Source organism: Diplotaxodon limnothrissa, linkage group LG20 (genome assembly GCF_057381915.1).
Source record: "Diplotaxodon limnothrissa isolate DT_005_m linkage group LG20, D_limnothrissa_male_GT1.1, whole genome shotgun sequence".
In the NCBI taxonomy this organism is placed as follows: Eukaryota; Metazoa; Chordata; class Actinopteri; order Cichliformes; family Cichlidae; genus Diplotaxodon; species Diplotaxodon limnothrissa.
This window is the reverse complement of record NC_140615.1, coordinates 2,873,576-2,887,025: the sequence shown is the minus strand read 5'-3', so window position 1 is coordinate 2,887,025 and position 13,450 is coordinate 2,873,576. Positions and strand designations below refer to the sequence as shown.

Here is a 13,450-nt window from a genome sequence, read left to right as displayed (position 1 = left end):
TGCATAAATAGGTTGAATGAAAGCAGTTTAACATATGTCTGGTACATTCAGTATCAATGTAGTATAGTTGTGGAACAACACAAGATTCCATTTTTTATCTACTGCGATGAAGACGTTCCCTTTTCTGTCTGGAATAGTTCAGATTTTTGTTTCTTGCACCTTTAAGGTTTACCTGAGAAGCAAACATTTAATTACTTTTGAAATGATTGTGTTCAGAATATAACCCCACGCAATCCATCATATTCAGAATGTTTCTGAATTCATCACAAAAATATAACAGACAGAGGCAGTGTATGTAATAAATTAGTCTGCTGAAACAGCACAGAAAACGGGCAGTGGGAGAAAGGCTTCACTTTGCTTCCATGCATTTCTAGTCAGTATTCTGGCTACCAGTACACAGAAACGCTGCCAAGAGAATACTGATGGCTTCTATGCCTTGGCCCGTAAATCAGGGTTTACCTGGTCGTGTATCAATTCTTAGATTTTTCAGTTTACTGCAGCACACAGGGGGCTTGGTCATATGTAGCACCTGCATTGAACAAAGTCTCTTTCAAATAACCTCTTGCTAACTCTAGCATCTCTTCTCCTGATACTGACTGCTCCTCCGTGTGGCCTGACTGTCAGCACTCATCTTCATAAATGTGCTCATCTGCTAATGCAGTGTTCACTTTTTTCTTTCAGAGTCGATTAAAGCAATCTGAACTTTAGTGCTCTGCCTGAGATGCATGACAAAGAAAACATATGATGAGTTCAAATCCATACTAAGGCATTTTAGCCAACATTCAAAACAGGTGCACATCAGGCAGCGGCACTACGCAAGCGCACGCAAAAGATACCCGAACACCAATAAAGTGACACCTACCGTCGACGCAGGACGGCATGGCCCGAGTAGTGCCGGCGACCTGTCCAGGGAAGCAGGAACATTTGACAGTCTGAGATCTCTCCTCGATCTTGTTCTTGTTGCAGCAGCGATGGGCAGCAATCACCTCACACGTCCCCGCCTTCACATGCACTGAGAATGAAAAACAAAGATTTTGCTTTATGTTTGCTAACTTTAACGCATAAGCAACCATAGAAAAAGACAAGGAAATACAACTGGCCATCACAATTGGTCTGCCCTTCCCCTTAATGACCTCTTTGTAAACTATGTTGGGGAACAAGGACATCATTCTCTGACCCAGACAAACACAGACCATTACAAGATATTAAAAAAATATCAGCACTGAGAATACCTTCTTGGATCTCTGACCTTGTAGGACAAGTTAAGTATTTGATCCGTCCATCCATTTAAAAATTAAGCAAAACATATTTAAAGATGAGCCATAAAATATGCAGTTTATGCTTAGATTTATGACCATCTCTCTATCCATCTATCTATCTATTAAAATAGTAACTTAGGAAGGAATAATAATGAGTGTTTCTCCATATACTGTTTGGTTGCACTTCCAGTTTGCTGCAGTACTAATGAAGGGTACATTTGGAAAGTCCCTTCACATCTCCTGTAACTACCACTTTGTGTGCAAATTTCTATACACACATTTGAATCAGTCAGCCATGTGGTTAATTAACAAGTCAACCCCGAGCACAGAAGTCCCTTGAGTCAGCTAAGAGAGAGGGAACAAAGAAATCGCTCCACATTTGAAGATTTGTGATGCCAACACATGGCCCTTTCATACCAGCCTTTCATCAAATACATGAAAATGTCAAGGACAAACAATAAGCCTTGTCAGGAGCACTGTGTGCAACTATACAGTGCGACTGTTTGTGTGCAAGTTTGACAGCTTACACGCAATATGTAATTACAGTGAATCTGCTCATGTGTTCAGATGCGTTCGACTTTGTTTTTCACGTGTGCGTGATGTGCAGCAAATGCACATACATGTTCAGTCTTTCAGCTGTGAACTTCGGTGTGTGTGTGTGTGTGTTTTGGCTTTTCAAACAGTTGTTGCAAGTTGCAGTTATTTCCATTACAAAGAGTCAGCCCAGGGTGCAACAAAGGGTGCGCACTGCATGGCAATGAAAACTAAAGCAGAAAACAATGACTTTGTTTAAAGAGCATTTAAAAATGAGGCAAGTTGCAGTGAACGACCCAGTGAATATGTTAAGCAGGCTAACAAATATTTGAAAAGTTCTTAATTTGCTCTGTTGATGAGAAAAAGACAAAGCAGCAGTCCTGCAAAGCCCAGTCCAATTAATATCTCTGTGAAAAGCACTCTGTCTCTCTCCCATCTCTCTCTCATCTTTCTTTCAGATTTCTCTTTTTGTAGCACTAGGAGTTAGGCCAAAGGGTAAAGATAATTGTTGACTGATCTGTCCATCTGGCTGTCCATCAGTCCAACACTTTGATGTGCAAAACCAGCCACCGAACAGATTGCACTGATATTTCGATTCCTATAGAAGAAATAGAATAGAATAGAATAGAATAGCCTTTATTGTCATTGTACAGAGTACAACGAAATTGGAGTGCCACTCCCTTGGTGCAAGTTTCAATAATAAATATAAATGTAAAATATAAAAAGTACAAAAAAAACAATCGTAAGTACTCAAACAATAGTATGTACAATATATACAGGATAGCAGCATTAATATAATGACAGTATGAATAGCAGCATAATATAATGACAGTGACCGTATGGAATGGGTTCAATTGTTTTTGTGCTTATTTACTACGGTGATAGCTCTGGGAAAGAAGCTATCCCTGAATCTGTTTGTCCTGGTTTTATGTGACCTGTACCGTCGGCCTGACGGTAATAGTTCAAACAGTTGGTTGCTGGGGTGAGAGTGGTCCTTGATGATATTGCCAGCTCTGCTGAGGTACCGAGAGTTTGCAGTGACCTCCAGGCTGGGCAGAGAGCAGCCAGTGATCTTCTGGGCTGTGTTGATGACCCTCTGCAGTACTTTCCTGTCTGCAGCTGAGCACCCTGCATACCATGTTGTTATGCCGTACGTTAGGATGCTCTCTATGGTGGCTCTGTAAAATGTCACCAGCAGCCTCTCCTCCAGGTTGTTCCTCCTGAGCACTCTCAGAAAGTGGAGACGCTGCTGGGCCTTTTTAACCACCGCTGTAGTATTTGCAGTCCAGGAGAGGTCATCAGATATCTGCACGCCCAGAAACCTCATGGAGTGTACCCTCTCCACACAGCTCCCGTGAATGTAAAGTGGGGCCGGGTCTGCTCTGCCCTTCCTGAAGTCCAAGATAAGTTCTTTAGTTTTCGTGGTGTTCAGTTGGAGGTTGTTAACTGAACACCACTCAGTCAGTCTGTTGACCTCATCTCTGTAGTCCGACTCATCCCCCCTTGAGATGAGTCCAACCACTGTGGTGTCATCCGCGAACTTTATGATGGTGTTTGAGAGATGGGTAGGGGAGCAGTCGGATGTGTAGAGCGTAAACAGGAGGGGACTCAAAACACAAAATATCTGCATGCATTTGGAGATTTTTCAAAAAAAAAAAATTCTTCTGTAGAAATTAATTATAATTCAGTCTCAAGTCAAATATTAAACTACTGTAGTTACTGGTTGGAATGCTGAGTAACAGATGGACATTCAGGCACCTCGAAGGACAATTCGCTTGACCTTCCCTCTGTTGACTCACACAGTGTGCGCATAAGCCCACTGGGTCTTGGTGTATTTTGGGTATAACATGACCCCTCATCAGCAACCGACTTTGGATTGTGTTAGACTGCATGTAAGACAATTAATGGTGTGTTTGCTTTAAACCTTTTCTTCACAGTCTTGAGCAGTAACATTTTAGAGATTCTTTTTATTTAGTTTAAAATGCTGTATTTCCATTTACGCTTGCACATTTCACTAAATCGCTTCGACTGTTTCCCATTTTCCTTGCAAAATATAAAGAAATGAGGGTTGACAAAAGACATTTGCACAATGCAGTCAAGTTCTCCAGAACACAAATTATATGGACTTTCATGATGATGTGCATTCTCCTCATCAAATATGAACTATTTTATAATTATACATCCTAAAATGTTACATTATATATCCTATAACAACTGCATAATGTTCATAATCATTTCATCATCTTTCCTCACAGTTCCTTCCCCTAACTCAGAATACATGGAGTGTGTATAGATTGCATGTGGGCTTTAGAGCTTTCTTTGAATAACTCTTATTTTCCATTTTCCCTTCTCCTTCTTGTAGAACTAATTGTTTTTTCTTCTTCTTAGAAGCTTGACAGATACAAAGCCAAGGAAAATGAACACATACAGAGTAAACACCTTAACTGAACCCCCCACAGGCGCACACAACCCTTGGCCCATTTTTAGGCTCGGCACCTGCAGTAGTAATTGACTCAGCATTAGTAAGAGCAGCCGCACACAGAGCTCAGCAGGAGGGGAGTAAAAGGTGGTTGGGATGTGGATTCTACCGAAGGAATGTAAAGGTTCACTGGGTCTTGAACACACATATTAATGTTAATTAATTCAATTAATTTGGTTATTATTATAATTTGAGACACATGGTAAAAATAAAGATTGACGTAAAACCTACGACAGAAGTGATTTTTTCTTTTTCTGGCAGGCCATTTCTTTATTTTTTTCATTCTTTGCCTTGTAGCTAAACTGCTGTGTTTTATGTGTTACTTTATTTGAGTCATGTTTTCATTAATGTTTTTATAGTTTTAAAATTACTGATTATTTATTGAACACACAGAAAGCGTCAAAGGTGAAAACATATGAAGTGACTCTCCCTGATCGAATAGTTTGGTTATTAGAACTGTTTTGATTGAAGTTATTTGTGGTTTAAACAGAAACGGTGGTAGTAACACTGCTGAAAAAAAGTTAAAGATCTTCTGGGAATAACTTGTTTATTTGACATAATTTTGAGGATGCTTTATTGTAAGTCCTGATTTCATATTTAATAACATGGGCAGCATTCGTCTTTATTTATCTCGCACTGTGAAATCCTAAAATAGGATTTTGATCCCAGTCACACAGGGCTTGAGACTGATTGGTGACCATCTGCCAACCGCCATTTAGAGGAGCAGCTGGTGAGTGATTGCTAGAGGTTGCTGGCAGTTGCTGTGAGATCAATTGCTAAACCACAGAAAAGCCACAAGGAAAAAGCAGTAATCCTGGAAGGTACTGACTCGTCTGCAAACAGTCGCTTACTAACCACCAAGTTCGGGAGGTAGAGTGGGTCGTCCAATCATTCTCAACTCCAGTCTGCATGGTGAAGTAGCCTGTTGCATGAATATGTGAGTAAACGAGGATTGTAATAAAAAGCACTTTGAGTGCTCAGTTGGAGTAGAAGAATAATATACGAGTACCAGTCTATTTAGCATAACTGAAACTTGGAGAAAGAATGATGGCGGCGCGCACAGACGCAGCGGCCCGGAGCTCCTACACTTTTGCACTTTTGGTGGTACTGTGTATTATTTCACACAGTCTGGGGTTACTTCAATACAACAGAGATGATCTACTACAACTAAGCCGTGGAGATCTTCAACTAACATCCGAGTATCTCATCCCCCCGGAGATCGTTAAGCAACCCCCGGGGCTACCCGCAACAGCAAGCCGCAGGAGGAGACGTTGCGAGCGGAGGCAGAAGAGAGGCAAGCGGGGAGGCCTGTGGGCACGGCTAAAGACTAGTCCGTTTAAACCACCACTCCCGATCATATTCCTCTCCAACGCCCGTTCAATCCGTTACAAACTGGATGAAATACGACTGCAGATCGCCACTCGACGGACTTTTAATAACTGTTCGTGCATGATTTTCACTGAAACCTGGCTGGACAGCGCCATTCCCGATGCGGCTATCGATCTAGCAGGCCGCACCGCCTATCGAGCCGACAGGTCTGCGGACTCGGGTAAGAAGACTGGCGGGGGGCTGTGCATCTATATTAACAACCTTTGGTGCACGAACGTCACGGTAACGGAAAGACTGTGCAGTACAGAGGTAGAACTGTTGGTGTTAAAGTGCCGTCCATTCTATCTCCCTCGGGAATTTTCTGCCGTTTACATCTGCGCTGTTTACATTCCACCAGATGCTAATGCTAAGCTAGCGTTAGCACAATTGAGCAGCAGCATCAATAACAGCCTGGTAGCACACCCGGACAGTGTCTTTATTGCGGCTGGGGATTTTAACCACGCGGACCTGAAATCTGTACTTCACAATTTCCACCGTAATGTGAAGTGTGCTACCAGAGGAGATAGAACGTTGGACCAGGTGTACACCAACATGGCGAATGCATACAGAGCCCAGGCTTATCCCCACCTGGGTCTGTCAGACCATCTCTCCCTTCTGCTACACCCAATATACACACAAAAGATCAAGAGCACTGGGATTACAACCAAAACCGTGAGAACATGGCCGCAGGATGCTATTCCGATGCTTCAGGACTGTTTCCACTGCACAGACTGGGATGTATTCAAGGTGCAGGACACTGACAATCGTGTCGCATTGGACAGTTACACCTCCACTGTCTTGGACTACATCTGTTTCTGTGTGGACAATGTAACAACTTGGAAACGATTCCGTGTGTTCCCTAATAATCCACCCTGGATGACACACGGAGTTCAACAACTTATTCGAACAAGGAACAACGCTTTCAAATCCGGGGACCAGGAGGCATACAGTGCTGCCAGGGCCAACCTGAGAAGAGGCATCAAGACTGCCAAGCAGCAGCACAGGAGGCGTATCGAGGCCAGGTTTGAGAACAACACAAACCCAAGGCAGGTCTGGGAGGGCATCAGGGCTATCACGGACTACAAAAGAAGAACACCATCACCCTCAGCCGACAGTTCTACTCTGGCTGAGGATCTAAATCTCTTTTATGCCCGTTTTGACAGGGAGAACACCGACCCTGTCCTGTCCCCTCTCCCCTCAACCGACCCTGCTCCGGTCCTGAGCACTCATGAGCTGAGGCGTGTGTTCCGGAGCATTAACACCAGGAAGGCGGCCGGGCCAGATGGAGTGCTGGGCCGGGTGCTAAAAGACTGTGCTGCGGACCTGGCGGACGTCTTCACCTCTATATATAACACCTCGTTGTCCTGTTCACTGGTACCATCCTGTTTCAAAGCAGCAACCATCGTTCCCATCCCAAAACAGTCAAATGTCACATGTCTGAACGATTTCAGACCTGTGGCACTCACCCCCATTCCCGCCAAATGCCTGGAGAGACTGGTCATTAAACACATCAGAGCTGCTTTTCCACCATCTCTGGACTCGCACCAGTTTGCATACAGGGAGAACCGGTCAACCGAGGATGCGATCGCCACAGTGCTGCACACATTACTGAAGCACTTGGAACACAGGAACACCTATGCACGGCTCCTCTTTGTAGACTACAGCTCGGCTTTTAATACCATCCGGCCATACAAACTCCGTCCCAAACTCCACCAACTGGGACTTAACTCCTCTCTGTGCAACTGGATTGTGGACTTCCTCACTAACCGTAGACAGAGTGTCAGAGTGGGTAAGAACACCTCCTCCACCCTTGTGGTCAACACCGGTGCCCCTCAGGGGTGTGTTCTGAGCCCTCTGCTATACACTCTCTTCACCCATGACTGTATTTCCTCCTGCGCGTCCAATCTCATTGTTAAGTTTGCAGATGACACTACAGTGCTCGGACTTATATCCAACAATGATGAGACAAACTATAGGACAGAGGTGCAACAACTAGAGTCATGGTGCCACGACAATAACTTGGTCTTAAACACCAAAAAGACCAAGGAGATCATTGTAGATTTCCGGAAGAGGGGCCATAACAACCATCTGCCTCTCTTCATTGGCAGTGAGGCGGTGGAGAGGGTGAGCAGTTTTAAATTCTTGGGGGTAACTGTGACCGAGGACCTGTCCTGGGGCAACCATATCACCTCAGTTGTACGGAAGGCCCAACAGCGCCTCTACTACCTGAGGAGACTGCGGAGCGCACACATTCCCAGATCTCTGATGTTGAACTTCTACAACTGTGCCATCAGCAGCGTTCTGACGTATGGATTTCTAGTGTGGTTCCCCAGCTGCACCAAGGCCGATCAGCAAGCACTCCAGCGGGTGGTGAAAGAAGCTGGCAGAATTATTGGAACAAGTCTGCCAGAGATCAGTAATATCTTCCCCACTCGCTGTCTGAGGAGGGTGCACAGTATCCTGCGGGACCAACATCACCCTGCGCGCCACCTTTTCCATCTGCTGCCCTCAGGGAGAAGGTACAGGTCTATACAGGCCAGAACATCCAGACTGGCCAACAGCCTGTATCCACAGGCTGTGAGGCTCCTGAACTCTCTGCCCCCCTCTCACGGACAATAACCATATCCAACTTCTTAATAGCAATGAACTGGTCTGCATTGGTGCATCATATCTTTATTCTCTTCCCCCTCCTGCCCCCCCCCCCCCCCTCTTTCTTAAATAGATAACTATCATATCTGATATCATATCTCACAGTACAATAATATTGAATGGGTTGCATTGTTGTATTTTGTCATGTTTCTCAGGTCTTTGTCTGAATTTCTACGAACATTATTGCTAAGGATTGTCTTATTGCATTGGAGTCACACTGGGTTAAATATGTACACTTGGGTTTTAAGGGGTATTTATTATTTTCTTCTTTTTTTTGGGTTGTATGGAAGCCCCAAACGCAATTTCATTGTTCTTGACAATGACAATAAATAAATAAATACTAAATACTAAAATACTAGAATGATAATGTTGCCCTTCCAAGTAAAAGATTAAACTAATATTTTAAAAAGGCACCACATCTACTTTAAAAGCAAACAGTCACCGTGTTAGATTTGTGTTGTACTTTTCATAGTTCCACTGCTGCTCAGAGAGTTCTGGGCAAGTGTTTGGAGACGGGTTTTTGTCTTTCCTGCAGCCTTCGGGCAACTGTGGCATTCTTCAAGTGACTAGTTGCAAGGAGGATCAATCACTTGCCAACTGCTTGGAGAATGTGCATTTTCCCTAGCCAAGGTGGGGCCTTACCTTATACTAAAACTTTTTGTTTCAATTCAGTTCAATTTAAATTCAAATTTATGTTAATAGCGACAAATCACAATAATTGTCACCTCAAGACCCTTTATATTGTAAGGTAAAGACTCTGCAATATTACAGAGAAACCCCAAACAATCATACAAACACCCAATGAGCAAGCACTTGGCGACAGTGGGAAGGAAAAACTCCTTCTTTACAGGAATAAACCTCCAGCAGAACCAGGCTAAGGGAGGGGCAGCAAAAAGACTTTTATGCTTCAGGAAAAAGGAACGTTTTAAGCCTAATCATAAAAGTAGAGCACTTCATTTTTTCTCTGTATGTATTATTGTAGGGTCTAAAGCACCTTGATGCAACTGTTGTTGCGATTTGGTGCTGTATAAATAAAACTGAATTGGATTGAATTGAATGGAGCCTGATTATTTAAAAAATTATTTAAAACCTTGCATGCAAGAAGAAGGACTTTAAATTAAATTCTGGATTTAACAGTGACTATCAACATATGCTGCTGAATACTTTTAAGGATTGTTTTAGGTAGTTGAATGTATTTGTTTCATAGCAGTCTGCTTTGCAGTAGAGAAAGAATGTGCATTTAATTAGCCGTTGTGGTTTGGTAATTCCCTTCAGTAGCCTGAGATATTGAACTTGGTGGGGTGTTTGGTTTGGGTGTTGAAAAGTAAAGTGGACAAAGACAGGAAGCATGCACTCCGTGTTTGCTTGGGACTCTTCTGTGGAGGACCACACACACAAATTTCTTTCAGTGCACACAGCTGCTGTTGATGGTGGATATGTTGTTGGCAGAACTGCTCTTTTTGGTTAGCTTGCTGCACTTGCAGGCTTTACAGTGTTGAGAACTTTTTTTCTCAAATAAAAAGAGGGCACACTTCATAGAACTGGATTTCATAGGGATTTAGTACTCGCATGTGGAAACAGCTCTGGAAAACCATATGTGGGTGGGGGTGGGGTGGGGGTCCTTAGCTCAGTAATACAACTGAAGGTGTCAACAGTTTGAGGCTGTGTTATGCCAAGATTTTAATAATTACCAGTTTGGCAGATATTGAGTCAGGCAGGGGGCCACAGCCTCCAATAAACTCTGATAAACATTCATCTAAATGACTCAGAACACGACACACTGCAGTGTATGTGTTTAAATATACACACACAAAATACATATCCACGTAGAAGCTGTGCTCAGTTGTGCATTTAGTGCTAAAATAAAAACATGTAAATGGAAATGTTGCCGTCTTTAGTGTATATGTGTGTGCACCATAATGTGTGTGTATTTACTAGAACTGAAAATTCCCATTCTATTTCAAAAATGGCACCTACTTTCATCACGATCTCTTTCTCACACACCCCTCCGCCTTTTACTCCTTCTTCTCCTCCTCCTCATTTGTTTCATCTGCTTTACCTCGCCCTACTGCTATTTCACAAATGACCCCTCCTTTTCTCAGCCTCTCTTAGCCACTTCAGCGTCCCATTTTTCCTCTGCTCCCTCTTGCTCGTAGCTCACCACAGCAAACTCAGCAGGGTAGGAAACTATTATCCTCAATCACAGGCTCTAAATCAGAGAATTTTTTACACTTTCTACAATGCGTCCTCTCTCTCTCCTGCTTTTTCATCTTCGTGGCCATTTCACTCCCTCTCTAACCCCCCCCCAACCCCCACCCGTATTTTTCTCCTTGGCATGAGGACTTGTTATCCCTGCCTCTCTTAATACAGCAGTGGCTGTTAACCCCATTTACTAAGGATGACGTGCAACTGACAGACTAACAGATGGACAGATTGCCCCGACTCAGAACGACCAGGCACTCTGTGTGGGTGTCTGTGTGTGTCTGTGTAAGTACTGAGATAGCTGTCTTGGTCCCAGTGGGGTGCCTCTTTCAAATGTCATTCCTGCCACTGGGGACCTCTCCCGCTTTCTCTCTCACAGACACTCACACACAAACAGAGTTAAATACACAAGCACAGACACAAATGTACGTGCACATCTAGTATGAGGAACCTGTCAAAATGGAAACACAAATCTTTCTAGTTAGCGCTGTAAATATTTAAACAGTTCAAGCCCTTGTGTTTCAGGATCTGTCAAATGTTAACACAATACTTGTAAAGAAGTAGAAAGAAAAAGTCACTGGTTACCCTTTTATATGACACTGTATGATTTAGGTGACTGAATCTGCTACTTTTAAGGTCCCAGCTGGCACTGGGCAACATTTTGTGAATGCTGGAGCTGTAACTAGAGAGCCACAGGAAAACGAGCAGTGTAGTGAAAAAGTATTTGCACCCTTCCTGATTTTATATAAATTATTATTTCATTTATTAAGGGAAGAAAAACCTACCTGAACCTGTGTGCAAAAGTAAATTACATAATAAGTGAGTCATTCGGGTCCTGAAGCATCAAAGGAACTTCAGAGCATCACATTACCACCACCATGTTTGACCTTTTTTAGGATGTCAGACTAAAGAGACAAAAGGTAAACACAACACGTCCGAGACAGAGGACTATGAAAATAAAACAGGAAGTAACACACACAGACTCAGACTAAGACACATGAACTTGGGGATAAACATACATAGAAACATGACAGACCGGAGACAAGACCTGGGAGAATGGACACAGAAATGAACTAATATCATGAGGAACCAATGGCTATAAGAAAAGATAAATTCAGTAGCCCAAAGTAGTAATATTATACTTTTATATTATATTATATATATACTGAAAACACTATCTAGGCTACTTACATTTGATTTATGCTGTGTCACTGCTACAGTGCTGCTCCTAGCACCTCATGGCAATGGATTCATCCTTTGAATGAGGCAACCTCTAATCAATGCCATAGGCTCATCGGAAAAGGAGGATGGAAAATACCCTTGATGTACTTACACTTAGAAATGCTGCTGGCTGCAAGCTGTAACCGCTATTTGTCTTTTTTTTCCCATCATCAGAGCACTATTGCAAGGCTCACCCCTTGTAAACCCAACTGCCCAGAGCCAGTTGGGATTGGCTGCTACCCCCAGGAGACCCTAGTTCAGTAAGAGGTTAACAACATGTGTGCACTGATAGACCTGTTAATGGATAGACTAAAGTAAATAACAACCAACCAAACCAAAGAATTGGGGAAAAGTCCAAAACTCAGCAAACATGCAAGATTTCATCATAGGTCTTATGTTTCTATAGCAACACTTTATGCAATTAATTCATGTTTTGATATCTTCAGGCTGTACTCTCCAACCCCAGCAGTAACCTTCATCTCTACAACCTACAAGTAGTCATAAGTCATCAAGCTTCCTCTGAATCCTCGGTTCTCAGCTGCATCTCAGTATCCTCCCTGTTATTCTTTGTTTGTGTTTTCACAGCAGGAGACGGCTTTGACTCTGATACAGTGAGGCATACCGAAACTGACACCTTCTGTATGTCAAGCCCTCAGCAACCGTGCAGGGCTGCAAACATGATGACGGTGGTAAAGTGGTAACAGTCAAATTTACAGCGCTGGTAACATCACGAGTAAAGAAAATAGCTGCAAAACTAATCAATTAACAATTTAAAGAGCTATATTAAGAAACTGCTTCCATGTGAGAGCCAGAGTCAGGCTAATGTGACTGTCAGTATGTGTTGTGTGCATAGCCTCTCTTGGAATGAACGGGATATCTGGACTCATCAACATCTGGTGCCTCATGTTAAACACTGAGATGGTTTGCTGGCAAAACAGCAACAGGAGTTGACAGTCCCTCATCAGGTATAGTTAATGTACTGGCGTGATGAACAGAAATACCAGCGAGGTAAACGTCCCCTCTGGTTTTGTTTGCTTTTAGGTGCGGGTTTCACGATATTCTAATTGCATCCAGAGCTTTTCATGCTGTTAAAGTTTGACCAGCACAAAAACAATTTAGTAAATCAGATGTTTGTTATCATTATTATTTTGTTCTTCAGGTGTTTTCATTTTCCCTCTGCTCTGACCCTTCTGGCACAGCTCCAGCCAAGAAATTAGCATGAAACTACTTTCAGCATCCATAGCACACTCTAGATGTTCTCTATACATCACATATTAAGTATGTATAAATATTTAAGGTTTTCCTTCAGGCTCGTATTATTCTATTCACAAAGAGCATATTTTGAAATGGAAAATTAGTCCTGAAAGCTTGCCAAGTTAATTAGACATACAAAATACATTTCTTAGTGCATGTGTGTGCCCATCAGCGCATGTACGTCCATGCATTTGTATTAATAATTAGATTATATTGGCCTCTGAGATGGCAGCGTTTGTTCTGAATCATAAACACAGAGTAAATTAAAATTCTGTTTAAGAGCCTGCCAAGAAAATTAGCATGGAGAGAAAGGAGGCACGCACACTCGACCACTAGTGTCTTCTCCCCTCAACCCTGTTTTCTATTCACTTCTGTGTCGACGACTCCAGCACACGTCTCTCCTCATCTTCTGCCACAGCATCTCTGTGCGATGGTAATTCATAGAAGTTGTAAGTGCTGGAGGGAAGTGGCTTTTTTTCCTGAC

The 13,450-nt window shown here is 42.9% G+C and overlaps 1 protein-coding gene across 2 annotated transcripts in view; it reads right to left on the bottom strand.

Annotated features, from left to right (window-relative positions):
- LOC146610237 (chemokine-like protein TAFA-2) overlaps window positions 1–13,450 on the bottom strand; it is a 43,820-nt gene that overhangs the window by 15,449 nt on the left and 14,921 nt on the right. For both annotated transcript variants that reach the window (XM_085344177.1, XM_085344178.1), the window contains one exon: window positions 863–1,012. In XM_085344177.1, the coding sequence (XP_085200303.1) occupies window positions 863–1,012 (150 nt within the window). The remainder of the gene's footprint in view (window positions 1–862; window positions 1,013–13,450) is intronic.